We start from the raw sequence: 15,306 nt of genomic DNA, 5'->3' as shown, positions 1-15,306 counted from the left end.
ATGAATAGAGAGGTATATATTGAATCACCTTGCCTAAACAGTGATAACAGTAGCAGTTTCTGTACAGACTGGAGAACAATCAAACTATTGGATACTTTGAGGAATTTCTTTCTTCACTAAATAATTTCTAACTTAAAGGGTTTGATGGTAGACTGGTAAAGTACTTGGCTATCAAACCAAGGGGGTCTTGGGTTCGAATCTTGGTGAAAAACTGGAATGTTGAATTTTTTTATTTTTAGGACACTCTTTAGTCCATCCAACAAGTAAAAAGAATTCAGACCTTGTGATCTATAGAGCAGATGATGTTAAAGTCATCTATCTCTTTGGCTAATGGTTTATAAGCAGGGTGTCATATAGCCAGCACAACGACCAACCGCATTCACTTTCCCCAACTAAATTTTAAGGCCAGGTGCCCTTTAGAGTTGGGTGGACTCAGGGGAGCCCTAAAAATCCAGAAACTCAAAATCCCAATCTGACTGATATTTGAACCCAGGACTCCAGGTTAGGAAGTTAAGCACTTAATCACTCAGCTGCCACACCCTTCCCACCCAATGGCAACTTAATATTAGTTGGATAAGTACAGGTGGTTAGTCCTTGTGCTGGTCACATGACACCCTTGTTAAAAGAGACAGAATGACATTTATATCAACTGCCATGTAGATCACAAGTTCTGAATGGGGGAACTCGACTTTCTTTTATTTAGAGTTGGATGGACTTAGGTACAACTTTACTCAATTACCTAACTTTGTACATGTCTAATATAGTCAGTAACTTAACCAAAAGTCAAGTTAAGTAAGTACTTGTCATATAGATGGAATAAAATATGAACATGAAAGTGTTAAAGAGATATAAGTTTGCCAGCATGTTAGTTCTCTATAACTTAAAGCAATGAAACTTATACTGCATGCACTACAGTCAGGAGCACGCGAAATAAAAACACACCACGAGACTAGCTTCATGTTGAGTGTGGACCGAGTCATTAAAGACAAAGGTTAGCCCTAATGACGGGACAACATCAAACGTATAATGTGAACTCGATATGCAGATGTGACGAGTTCAAAGCTGTTCCCCCCCCCACCCCCCTATGTGCCCCGCATACCAAGCTGTGCGTCTCAACGTCCAACACAGACATTATACCACAAGCATAATCGCACCCCCGTTGGCCTTCAAAAGGGGAGATTATCGATTAGCCCAAGGCTTCCCTCCCCTTGGCTCCTCAAGAGCACGTCAAATGGCAATGTGTCGGTCCTAGACGGTCCCGTGGCGAGCGAGGGAGAGATCAATTCATGCTGTCCAGAGATGGATAGCGCCCCAATGGCCAGTACCTCCCGTCTTGTCTCCCCCTCCGCCCCCCCCGCAAACATACAACCCGTTTGTCAACTCGAGCCACGTAGAAGAGACCAAAATATCGCACAGACAAAGCCCCCATGTTTTAGTGTAGCCTTAGAGGTGGAAAGACCTTGGGACGAATCAAATTCAGTTAGACTCGATGCTGCGACCCTGCAGCTGTGTAACAATCCAATGTATCCACGGCATAAATCAAGTCAGCCCAACTCCCAGAATAAGTATGACAACATAGCAGGGTTAGTGCGACCTACATGTACTCGCTCTGTCAACAGGCTCTACCTACATCAGCGATGATAGTTTTGTACCCACGTCAATGAGGTTTACCAGTAGCTATACCAAGATGTCCAGCCTTCTCAAACGTTCAACTAAGGTACGTCTCAGCGAAGTGGATATGGAAAGAGAGGGGTAAAGTCTAGTTAGACTCGGGCATTCACTACGCCATGAGTACTAGAACTTGTGGAGTGAGTATTCTCAATTCGGAATTATGATATTCACTCAAAGTGGTGTCTGTAAAACAAGAAAACTTTCTTTCCCCTTTTTTTATATTAATTGTAATTGTAGTAATTGTATCAATTAGTTTGGAGAAATAAAAGGGGGGGGGGTATCGGAGTGAAGGTTACCGTGATCGCTTTTTAAATGAATTTTATAATTAAAAAAAAAAAAAGTTGAACGACTAGAAGGCGAGCTCGAGAGCTCCAGCCAAAACATTAACTACTGTGATTGTCAGGTACAAGAAATAATTGTGCAAAAGTTTCAACTTGATCCGAGAATGGGTTTGTGAGAAATAGAGGGCTCAAACGTTTTACAAGACAGACAGTGAGTTGATACAAGTTTTGTAATACGTTGGGGCTAAAGAACTGTCTAGTATAGATGATACTAAGCACCATAGAATCAATATTTTACATTAGTATACTATTCATGAATTGATATTGAATGATCAGCCGAAATTGGTCCACAAAATAACAATTCCCTAACACATCCAGGCTTTACAGAAATAAACAGGCGACAAGAAAGGACCAAAAAATTAAGTTGCATCTTCATTCTACTTAGAACAACAGAGGATTCCAGTAGGCCCCAGTGCTGAGTGTTTATCAAAAGACTTCAAGAGGTCCCAATGTGTTTCAATAGGCCCCAGTGCTAAGTGTTTATCAAAAGACTTCAAGAGGTCCCAATGTGTTTCAATAGGCCCCAATGCTAAGTGTTTATCAAAAGACTTCAAGAGATCCCAGTGTGTTCCAGTAGGCCCCAGTGCTGAGTGTTTATCAAAAGACTTCAAGAGATCTCAGTGTGTTCCAGTAGGCCCCAGTGCTAAGTGTTTATCAAAAGACTTCAAGAGATCTCAGTGTGTTCCAGTAGGCTCCAGTGCTAAGTGTATATCAAAAGACTTCAAGAGATCCCAGTGTGTTCCAGTAGGCTCCAGTGCTAAGTTTTTATCAAAAAGACTTAGGGGATCCCAGTGCTAAGTTTTTATCAAAAGACGTCAAAGAGATCCCAGTGTGTTTCAGTAGGCTCCAGTGCTAAGTTTTTATCAAAAAGACTTAGGGGATCCCAGTGCTAAGTTTTTATCAAAAGACGTCAAAGAGATCCCAGTGTGTTTCAGTAGGCTCCAGTGCTAAGTTTTTATCAAAAAGACTTAGGGGATCCCAGTGCTAAGTTTTTATCAAAAGACGTCAAATCGATCCCAGTGTGTTTCAGTACGTCCCAGTACGAAATGTTTTTCAAAAGACTTCAAGAGATCCCAGTGTGTTTCAGTACGTCCCAGTGCTAAGTGTTCATTCAAAACAAAACTTTAAGAGATTTTCGTTTGTCACTGGCCAGTATTTCACGTGTATCCACAAAGGATTAAAACAATGCATCTAATGAACAAACAAACAACAAGGACCTCTTCTTACTAACAAATGAAAATCAGTGTTGTCGTAGAAAAAAAAAAGGGGGGTTCTACCAGACGAGTCATTAGCCCTCTCCCAGTGCTGCGTGGTCGTCCACAGAGTACCCATGTTATCTGCCTAGCAGCTCCCGATATCTGTAACAAGCAACTCCTTCAGACTATCGCATTAAACAAACATGCTGTCTTGAACCAAAAAAAAAAAACAAAAAAAAAACAGCGTTATCAACAGCAGGGCCCAGGTCCATCTCTCGAGCCACTGTTTGCTCTACCACTCGCCGCCTTAAGATCTGTTCGTCTGCTCGTTCAATCAATGGCCTACCGACATCAAAGGCAATCCCCATTGATCTCTCTCACAGCACGATTTATTCTATTAAAAAAGGAAAAGAAGAAGAAAAAAAAACAAACTAAGCAACTATACCCCACCCCAACTCCTTTGTTTCCCCTCTTCACAGATATCAGTGTAATTAGAAGCAGACAGGTAATAAAGAAATACACTGAACGGAAGAGACAAAAAAATAATTCAAGGAACGAAACAATCTTGAGATATCGAATGAGGGGGAAAAAAATCACAAGGGAGAGAAATCTGTCAAGTTGTAACCTGTGAGTTGTCTGTGTATAATTGTAACACATAAAGCAGGGTTGTATCATATGGCCGCAATAAACTAAAGTGTCTAAAAACCCCGTAAGGTTCACTTCATACCGCCACCCACCCTCTTCCCCACACACGCTTTCAGTGTAACTTTCGCGTCATCTAACTACATTCATCTTACTTGATCTCTTTTTTTTTTTGTAAATGTTAAGTGGACTTTCTTCACCTAAGTCCGCTAACAAATGCGTTCTTTTGATGTGTTGGAAGTGACAGCTACAAAAAAAAGGGGGGGGGGGAACACCAGTCACACACTCCCACCCCAAGAACTATGAGCTTTCATAAATCACTTGCCCCCCCCCCCCTCCCCAAAAAAAAAAAAAAACAAGCCCAACATCTCTCGGCCGTTGCTGCAACTGGCCCGAATGATTAAACAGTGGGGGCCGATTGTAGATTACGACCGGCAAACTCTGGAGTGGTAAAGAAATAATTCTAGAACAATCTTCGGGTGGGATGCCTTCTAACTGTCGATGTTGAAAAAGACAAAGGTCTCTATGTTTCTGTATAAGCGACCTAAAGCTAATGAAACTCTAATCGAGACTATGGGATTGGGACGAAGGTAAAACATTACACAGTAGAAATACATTAAAAAAAAAAAAAGCCATTGACAAACCACTAACTAAACCGGGGTATATTTTCTTAAGGGCGCCAAGCCTGGACTGGGTTATTTATTATGATCCTCCCTACCCCCAGTCTACCTTTAACTTTCCACCTCAAACAAGACAAATATTTTTTTTTTTGAAAGAAAGAAAAAAGGAGGGAGTTAACATCCAAGCATAGCCATGCGGTAGAACGGGACAAAAAGAAAGAAAGAACAATGAAAGACAGAGAGAGAGAACAAGTGTTATTATTATCAATGGACCACGTAATGGAGGTGACCCAAATAACGGGATAGAAAGAGCGAAGCATACAAAGACAAAACAGTCAAAAGAAGGTGTGGAAACGAAAAGGGGAAAAAAAAAAGGGGGAGGGGAGAGATAAAACACGACCGACCATATATTTCACTTTACCTACACCGACACAAAGCGGGGAGAGGTAGTGGTGCTTTTGATCTGAGGTTACTGAAAATACACACAGAAAGGCGGGCGGTAAGAAGAGGGAAAGGATAATCAAGCGACTATAAATAAATGGGTGGAAGGGGGACAACGCTTAAAGCAAGGCTTTCACTGGGCGACCACTTTTACAACACATTTTACATCTTACAATAACTGGAATCGTTCTAAATATATGCAGCTGGTACAGATAGCCTAGCTACGTCACAAGTGTCTATAACACCACACTGGCTAGTACAGCTGCGTCACAAGTGAATATGACACCACACTGGCTAGTACAGCTGCGTCACAAGCGACTATGACACCAAACTGGCTAGTACAGCTGCGTCACAAGTGACTGACACCACACTGGCTTGTACAGCTGCGTCACAAGAGATTATGACACTAGGAGCTGCGTCACAGGTGACCACGGCACCAGACTGACTGGTGCAGCAGAAGAACAACTTACTAACTTCGGTTAGCGAGATAAAGCTTCACAAACACATTCAATTGTAGCATATCGAAGGCATCCAAGTCCATCCGGCAACGCTCATTTCTGACAATGTGCTCCTCAACATTCAAAACTAATAAAGTAGATAACATCTCTGAATACTAAAGAAAGACCCTACCATCTCTGTGAGGCATGGAAATACTTTCAATCACTGTTGACCATCAAACATTTGCCAAGCCCCACGACCGAGATGTTTATCTCCTTTCCCCGGTGACAGTTTTATGGTACCTAATCTTACTCTCCTCTCAGGGCAACACAAAGCTACGACAGGACACCGACGAGTGGAGTCATGTTTAGTAGACTGTGACATACAAAAGGTTGAGGAGAGGGTCTCAAGAACTAGCCATTGACAAAACGAATCATCAAAGCTCTTAGCCAACCAGAGCAACAGGGCCGAGCTTCCAAAAGTCTGCAGTCTACCATGACAGGTGTGAGGGGTAGTTAATGAAACGTCATTATTAGACAACTAATAGTCCTGTGTACCTGGTCAATTCTTATTGTCACATAATTGAACGGTTGCGCATGTACCGGAAGAGACAAGATGAAACGTCTACGGGGGGGGGGGGGCAGTACGCTGTGTAAAACATTTCGGAAGAATTCTATTTATAAACTAAAATCCTGGGACTGTCCTTAGTAATATAAGTACATTTTCACAACTTGAACAATTGTCATACTTTCGAATGCAGAGTTAAAGATAAGCGAAAACTGATTTTTTTTATTAAATAAAAAAAGTTCTTAGAAAATTTCAAAAATCCACTCTCATGATGCCACAGTTTTCTCCCAATGCTTAGACCCCCCCCCCCCCCACCTTTTTTTTTAAAGACCTTGCTATATATATTAAAAAAATATAGCTTTTATATAGCGCAATAGTCCAATCTCATTTGTTGACCAGTGGGGGGAGGGGGTATCTGGGAGATGGTTTTTCGGTGCTGCCTTTAGGCAGATGATGCAAAGGTCACCTGCTTCTGTGGCCCACGGCTAGAGCTAGGGTGTCATGTGGCCAGAACAACGACCAACCGCCTATACTTTTCCTCAACTCATGTCAAGTACCCATTAGAGCAGGCGCCCGAAAAGATCCCGGAACGACAAAGTGTTCACGAGGACTAGAACCCACAGCTATATTTTAAAAAAAACTTAGATTGTATCCATCTAGATCTGATTAGAGGAGACAAAAACTTAGATTGTATCCATCTAGATCTGATTAGAGGAGACAAAAACTTAGATTGTATCCATCTAGATCTGATTAGAGGAGACAAAAACTTAGATTGTATCCATCTAGATCTGATTAGAGGAGACAAAGTACGAGCAATAAAACCCACAGCTAGAGTGTACCATTCAAAAAAAAAACTTAGATTGTATCCATCTAGATCTGATTAGAGGAGACAAAGTACGAGCAATAAAACCCACAGCTAGAGTGTACCATTCAAAAAAAAAACTTAGATTGTATCCATCTAGATCTGATTAGAGGAGACAAAGTACGAGCAATAAAACCCACAGCTAGAGTGTACCATTCAAAAAAAAAAACTTAGATTGTATCCATCTAGATCTGATTAGAGGAGACAAAGTACGAGCAATAAAACCCACAGCTAGAGTGTACCATTCAAAAAAAACTTAGATTGTATCCATCTAGATCTGATTAGAGGAGACAAAGTACGAGCAATAAAACCCACAGCTAGAGTGTACCATTCAAAAAAAAAACTTAGATTGTATCCATCTAGATCTGATTAGAGGAGACAAAGTACGAGCAATAAAACCCACAGCTAGAGTGTACCATTAAAAAAAAAACTTAGATTGTATCCATCTAGATCTGATTAGAGGAGACAAAGTACGAGCAATAAAACCCACAGCTAGAGTGTACCATTCAAAAAAAAAACTTAGATTGTATCCATCTAGATCTGATTAGAGGAGACAAAGTACGAGCAATAAAACCCACAGCTAGAGTGTACCATTCAAAAAAAAAAACTTAGATTGTATCCATCTAGATCTGATTAGAGGAGACAAAGTACGAGCAATAAAACCCACAGCTAGAGTGTACCATTCAAAAAAAAAACTTAGATTGTATCCATCTAGATCTGATTAGAGGAGACAAAGTACGAGCAATAAAACCCACAGCTAGAGTGTACCATTCAAAAAAAAAACTTAGATTGTATCCATCTAGATCTGATTAGAGGAGACAAAGTGCACTTTCTATAGGACCTAAAGTGTAGTATGCATCATACGAGAGACAGTGTGGGAGGAAATAAAAGGCGGGGGGTGGGGAGATCGGGAGAAAGCAGGGCGGGTCAAAGGTGAAATCAAAAACAAAAAAAAAAAATACAAAACAATAGCACTGGCAAATAGCCATCATAAAAAAAAAAGACAAATGGGCGGGGCCAAAGTTAGAAAATGGTTGCGATTTAAAACAAATCTTTTTATTTTTTTTATTTTTTAGGGATTGGGGAGAGGGGATTCAGTAAATGAAGCCAACAGGTAGCTGAGTCAGACTAACTACTCTACCAGGTATCTTACACCTTTCCCCCCACAGAACCAGCCTCCCATAAGAAGAAGATCTAAGCCATAACACTAATGTTCACAAACAGAAACATGAAACAGCGGCTTTCATGTTTAGTGCCACTATTAAATACAGAAATAAAAATAAAAAAAATAAATAAACTCGGGGGGGGGGGGGACTTTTTCAGACACACACACACACAAATATCACAGTAGTTTTATCAAATAGTCGACTGTTGCCGGCCTTACATCTTTTTAAAGCCAACTATTATGAAAGAAACGATCAAGCAAGATAATAAAACCAAAGAGAGCGGGTAATGAAGATGAAAGCTGAAAAGTGCCTACATTAGCAGGCGTGTGAAATAAGACAAACGGTTCAAGTCATAACTCAGTGTGAGGGGGCAGGGGGGAACCTATAGGCCTACCGAGCCGAAAACTTTGAAAAAAAAAAAACAGCTAAGACTTGGGAATGACAGAGAATTGAACAGTGCTTACACAGTCAATAACGCGTCAGAGGGGAAGCTATAAAACCAAAAAAGTGTAGCTTTGGTAACGGTTTTGTTTTCCAAATGGGAAAATATTTTACACTTCAAAGAAAGACTATGACCTCTCCTCCCCCCCACACACACACCAGGTCGTGCACATTGGTAAGCGTATCTATGGACGCAGTAAGGTCAGAGAGAAATATCTGGGAGTTACTGCACCCAAAAAAAAAGGGGCGGGGGTTCTCTATGAAAAACACAATTAACAAAAATAAATAACTAAGTAAATAAAGAAAAAGTAAAAGCTGATTGGCGTGATCTTTAATTTGGGGAAATGCAGGTAGGAAGTGAACGAGGCACAAAGAGTCGACACACACACATACATTATGAATCCCCATCTAAAAAAAAAAAGCCCTTTGAAGACATGATCAAAAAGAACGCGAAACTGCACTGATCTGCCACACAGAGAAATAAAAAGCGCGTTTTCCATCCATGTTTCCATAGACATAGTAGCCGCCCATCTAAACATTATAGACTTCCTGACATACACACACATGCACACACAACGGGGCATGTTGCTCTTTAAAGACTAGAATTTAGATTCAGAGGTTGAGTTTTGGCACATCGGCACACTTTAGGCCATGTCGTGCCTATAATCCCTAAAGGGTGTTCCACAGGAGCTAAATTCTATTCAGTTAAGTCATTAAAAACAAGGTCTGTTCACAGTTAAAATAGTAAAGGTAGTAAAAATGTAATACTTTGGTAAAAATCTTATGTAAATATTATATGTTCACAATTTAACAAATCAAATCTTCGCAGACAAGCCCCACCTCCCGGACAAAGCCCAGTACCTTCCCGGGTGAGATTCAAACCCAAACTGTGTATGACCTGAAAGTATTGAAAGACAAAATACTAAGCTGCTCTCTTAAAATGTGGCATCCTTTCAAGTCTGATGCACAGAGCGAAACCTCGTTTTCATCTCAAGCGATGTTTAGGTTCACATTAAAACGACCTCATGCAAGTTCTCGACTCGCAAGAGGTGTTTCCTCATCAGCCAGGCAACGTCTGTACTTGTTGAGAAGGAAGAGAGGCTGCGGGTTGACGAGCCTGATGAAGGGGGAGAACTTGATTACGTTCTAGAAAGTTCAACATTGTAAGGAACTAACTGCACCAGCAGATACACTTTTTTGTTCAGAGTGTGAGCACAGTACAATGTTGAGAATTAAGCTTTCTTTATGAGCCTTCACAATAGCACAGTAAATGTTGTTTTTTTAAAAGCAACCAAGACGCACAAGTGGCTAGCTCACTGATGACAAATAACGTCTCAGTGAGGGGCTCTTTACGCTCTTTCTTATAAGTCACTATGCAACTAAATGTATGTCTGATAACGTAATGCCCCGTCAGTAATAAAGATTTAAAAACATTGAAAGACCAAACCCTTTTCAAGGTACATACAAAACTTACAAGTCATTCAGTAACAAAAAATTCAACAACAAAATCATGTCTCTAAAATGAAAATATTGGTTCCTAGCCGTTACAATATCAGAGAGAGAGAGACAGACAGAGACAGGGAGTGAGAGAAAGACACATAATTTTCCTTTAAAAAATAATGTTTATGTTATACTAAACTCTTCTTAGTTTCTGAATCCATCAGTGACTTCCAGTTTTCCTCAAGAGAGCTGCAATGCTTAATTTGGACAGAACATCCATTCACTGCACTGGTCTGCATGAGCAGACGGCATGTTATCACCCAGCATTTCCCGCCTGCTGCTCAACATGGCTGACTTTTGAAATGTGCTCGCTCTTTTCCTAAGTAATATAATCATCTCGCAGATATCCTCAACTCCAACGAACCAGTGAGAACGCCCCAGCCAGACCAGATGAAGGTAGGGAATTTAGGTCAATAAGGACCAGGAAGCCTCAGTCAATTTTCTTGAACAGCAGGGGAGGACCCAACTTAATTCTTTTGTTTCCGCTGTTTGGCGTAGACAGAAAAGAAATCAAGGGAGGAAGGCACATTGTGGGAATGCATGTAGATCTGAGACTCAAGTGTAAAGGCGCAGAGTGCCAATACATACGTTTACTTGGTATATTGCTGGGAGCTGCGCATTGAACAGGACAAAGTGTTGCGTAGTGCTGCGGGGAGGGGGGCATGAAAATCTCAATGCGAGGTTGTTGAGAAAATGTCTAGTATGGCCACTGCTGACAATCAGGTAGGATCTAAACCACGTCCCACCTGGAGTTAAAATAGTTCATGCGCAAGTACAACACAACGATCGCATACAAACTCGTACAGGAGACAGAAAGTAAGTTTTCTTGGGAGCTGCGAAGTCAACCCTTTTATGGCCACTGTTTCAATTCGTTAAGCGGCGCCCCACCTAGAGTTATGTTATGAAATAGTTGCTTTCAATTTCTGCGCTATAAGAATTAGGCACATACAAACTAGATCTAGATCTAGTACAGGAGTGAGTGCTTGTCAGAATTGTGGTAAAAATTCCTCACAAGCCTTTCGGTTCCAATTGTTTTAAATTTTCAGGTATCAAGGCTTGAAACACTAACAGGTATTTTATATTTGTTGAATAGCCCCAACGTATTGTTAGGAATATACTAGATTACACACTCACACACACACACACACAATAGCCCTTTAACGCCATCTAAATGTTTATAAACTCGCAAAAGATGTTTTAGGGAGGGGGGGATAGGTAAGTGGCTAGGAACAGGACAGTTCGGTGTGTTTTGCAAAATGTGAGAAAAGACCTTTACGTCAGTTGAACGTGGGCTATCGTACTAACGAACTGAAGACAGTCACTTCCAATACTAGACTATGACATTCAACAAAGAATTTAAAAAAAAGGGAGGAAGGGGGGGGGAAATGTAACATACAAAAACGAGATAAGAGAAAGTAATAACATAAAGGGAAAAAAAAAGGCACGCACACACGCACACACGCTTGTAGAGAGAGAGAGAGAAACAAAAAACTGAAGGGAGCCTTTTAATGTGTTTCACAGACTGGTATGATTTGTGAAGTACAAGGCATGGGTGATAACATTTCAGACAGGGGAATGAAAAATGATAGCCCCCCCCCGGCCTCCTCCCTAGTCAACTCTGGTGTAGCTAGTAGCACCACCTCCCTTTCAGCACCACTCACAGAGAGAAGCGATCGCACAATGGAGGGAAGCCTCAGATAATACACGTTCAAACAGATACAGTAGATTGGGGCAGGAATGGGTGATTCCACTGACATTGATATAGAGACACCTTCACTCTCTGTGAGGCTTCGTGTCCACGGCCTTTCCAGCTAGAATCAATCTAATACATAGCACTTTCTCGCTAATAGTGAAGGCTTTAAAGCACGTTTCCCTACACATTCATACTAGAAGAGAAAGGACAAGATTAAGATGTAAGAGAAGGGACAAGACTAAGATGTAAGAGAAAGGACAAGATTAAGATGTAAGAGAAGGGACAAGACTCAGATGTAAGAGAAAGGACAAGACTAAGATGTAAGAGAAGGGGAAGACTAAGATGTAAGAGAAGGGACAAGACTAAGATGTAAGAGAAAGGACAAGACTAAGATGTAAGAGAAAGGACAAGACTAAGATATAAGAGAAGGGGAAAGACTAAGATATAAGAGAAGGGGAAAGACTAAGATGTAAGAGAAAGGAAAAGACTAAGATGTAAGAGAAAGGACAAGATTAAGATGTAAGAGAAGGGACAAGACTAAGATGTAAGAGAAGGGACAAGACTAAGATGTAAGAGAAGGGACGAGACTAAGATGTAAGAGAAAGAACAAGACTAAGATGTAAGAGAAAGGACAAGACTAAGATGTAAGAGAAAGGACAAGACTCAGATGTAAGAGAAGGGACAAGACTAAGATGTAAGAGAAAGGACAAGACTCAGATGTAAGAGAAGGGACAAGGCTAAGATGTAAGAGAAGGGACAAGACTAAGATGTAAGAGAAAGGACAAGACTAAGATGTAAGAGAAAGGACAAGACTAAGATGTAAGAGAAGGGAGACGAGGAAAGTGAAAACAAAAACCTCGAACTGTAATTTCGTAAGCAGAGACGTTCAACCCGAATGCGTCCCAATGACAAATAGAGAAAATAAAATAAAAATACATTGCTGATTACCCCAGTGGTTAAGAGAATGATACATAGTAAAACACACAAACATGTGAACACAGAGAGAAACAGAGGAGAGACAGACAGAGAGAGAGAGAGAGAGAGAGATGACCTGAATGTAGTACTCAAAACGTTTGATGTCTTCCCGCCTAGTCAAGAGATTGATTAGATAGCAGCAATCAACTGAGTACGAAACGCTGCAGGCCGGATATTTGAACAAGTTGCCGATGAAAGGGACATTATCGAACACTGAAAAAGTTGAAAGGGAGGGAGAGGGAGAGAGGGGAGGGAGAAAGGGGGAGACGGTAGTGGAGGAACCCACACCAAACAGTTACAAAATAGATAGATTGGCTGTTTCCCCTCCCCTGGATAACTCAATGGCAAGATTTATAATTTTTTTTTTAAAACAGGACAAAGTGTTGCGTAGTGCTGCTCAATGCGAGGTTGGTGAGAACATGTTGACAACTCTTGTCAGTAGAAACGCACGGAAAAAGGATGAACTGTCAACTGTTGAGTTAGTGACAACTAAAGATTGGTCACAGTGTAGAGTAGTGAAAGGACATCGAATAAAGTTTTATTTGAGCTCAGGACAAAGGAGACAACTGCAAACATTTTTCTCACAATAAGCTAGGAAGAAATAATTCTTATGTATGTGTAGTCAATTGGAATGAACTGTTCCGCTTATTCTTACGAATATTTTTGGAGCAATTTAAATGGTTTTCAGATGTGTGCGACAGTATTTTTTCGGTCTAGTTATCTCCCATTTCATATTTCTCCAATAAATAAAAAATATCGCAAAAACAATGCACAGAAAAGAATTGCATTATATGCGTATACATTTGTTTTTTCATGAAGAAAATATTTCAAAACATCCAATCTATCTAAACGCACTAATTTTGATTGGATGCTTACCCTGTTAATTAAGCACATACATTCTGAAAGGAAATCTGTTTACACTTGTTAAGGACGGGCCTTTGGAAAACTGGCAAAGACAGAGAGGAATGGAGAGTCGGTGGTTAGATCGTGTGTGGTGCCCCAGCAGACCAAGGGACATGTGCTAGATCATGTGTGGTGGTGCCCCAGCAGACCAAGGGACATGTGAAAGGTGATGGAAAGTGAGGCTTAACCAGAAGCTAGTCTTTAACAGTTAAACCCTGTGTCCACTGCAGAGATGTTTTAGCCAGTAAGATCAAATAAAAACAGAGTAAGAATAAAAAGTTGGAAGGCGATAACAAACGCTAACAACAACAACACACGTACACGGACGAAACAATTAAGAAATACGGGGTACATACAAAACTGGCCCTGTTCAATATGAACAGGCCAGACGTCATTCAGCATAGACCCGTCCCTTAACAAAAGACCCGCACCATACTGACCTGTGCCTGACGTCGTGGATGTTGTGACAATCCTTAGGCCCAGGGAAGGAATGATCACACAGGTTGCTGAACGTGTTGGCTGGGTACTCGTTGTGCAGGCCTTCCATGGAGATGAAGTACTGCCACTTCAAGCTGGGGAAGTACTGGGCATTGCTCCTCCACACTGGGGACCAAAAAAAAATGCAAAGATTCAGTACAGACAGGAAGTGGAGCAGAACTTTTTTTCGGAACTACAAACATTCGCATAAGCGGGATTTTTCTTGGGTCGGGGTCCGGATAAGGCGAGGCAAAAAAAAAAAATGTTTTTTTTTTAACTGTAACATTCATTAGTTATTAAGAAAAAAAAATAATTGCTTCTTTATTTTTAATAATTTTTTTTAAGGAAATTTTTTTTTTTTTAGTTTCTCTTGTTCTTCCAAATGTTTAGTGTATGACTACTTTGTATAGCACTACAATCAAGGAACCGTCCAATCTTGTTCTCACACACCCCAGAACGAACTACAGAGTTACTGAGTGTAGCACAAATGACAGAAATGCCGGTATGATTACAGAGTTACTGAGTGTAGCACAAATGACAGAAATGCTGGTATGATTACAGAGTTACTGAGTGTAGCACAAATGACAGAAATGCTGGTATGATTACAGAGTTACTGAGTGTAGCACAAATGACAGAAATGCTGGTATGATTACAGAGTTACTGAGTGTAGCACAAATGACAGAAATGCTGGTATGATTACAGAGTTACTGAGTGTAGCACAAATGACAGAAATGCTGGTATGATTACAGAGTTACTGAGTGTAGCACAAATGACAGAAATGCTGGTATGATTACAGAGTTACTGAGTGTAGCACAAATGACAGAAATGCTGGTATGATTACAGAGTTACTGAGTGTAGCACAAATGACAGAAATGCTGGTATGATTACAGAGTTACTGAGTGTAGCACAAATGACAGAAATGCTGTATGATTACAGAGTTACTGAGTGTAGCACAAATGACAGAAATGCTGTATGATTACAGAGTTACTGAGTGTAGCACAAATGACAGAAATGCTGTATGATTACACCAGAAATTCAGCATGAAGTCTATAATTTGTCATTTCCCATCAAGTTTTTTTTTTCTTTCTTTCTTTCTCACCTGTTTCAAACAGCTCGTTTCATTTCAACATATGCCCTTTCATACTAGCGCTGTTACTGAGTCGCATATTGACACCAACACACACACACACACAAAGTGTGAGACTAACCCAATCTAATTTAGATCTAGACTCTAGCTGCTGGTATAAAAGGACAAAAAAAAGGGGGGGGGGAGGAATATCATGAAAGAAAACGCAGGCACCAATCTGAGGAGCTGGAGGAGAGGGGTGGGGGTGGGAGAAGTTTCCCCAGAGACATGCACTAGCATACAGGAC

At 40.7% G+C, this 15,306-nt stretch overlaps 1 protein-coding gene across 2 annotated transcripts in view; it reads right to left on the bottom strand.

Moving 5' to 3' along the window:
* LOC106058283 (VWFA and cache domain-containing protein 1-like) overlaps positions 1-15,306 on the bottom strand; it is a 51,974-nt gene that overhangs the window by 17,436 nt on the left and 19,232 nt on the right. For both annotated transcript variants that reach the window (XR_008777936.1, XM_056029518.1), the window contains exon 5: positions 13,897-14,059. Coding sequence is in view for 1 of the 2 variants with exons in the window: in XM_056029518.1 (XP_055885493.1) it covers positions 13,897-14,059 (163 nt within the window). In the remaining variant the exon portion in view is untranslated. The remainder of the gene's footprint in view (positions 1-13,896; positions 14,060-15,306) is intronic.

This window comes from Biomphalaria glabrata, chromosome 5 (assembly GCF_947242115.1).
Source record: "Biomphalaria glabrata chromosome 5, xgBioGlab47.1, whole genome shotgun sequence".
NCBI lineage: Eukaryota > Metazoa > Mollusca > Gastropoda > Planorbidae > Biomphalaria > Biomphalaria glabrata.
This window is presented reverse-complemented; position numbering and strand designations above follow the sequence as displayed.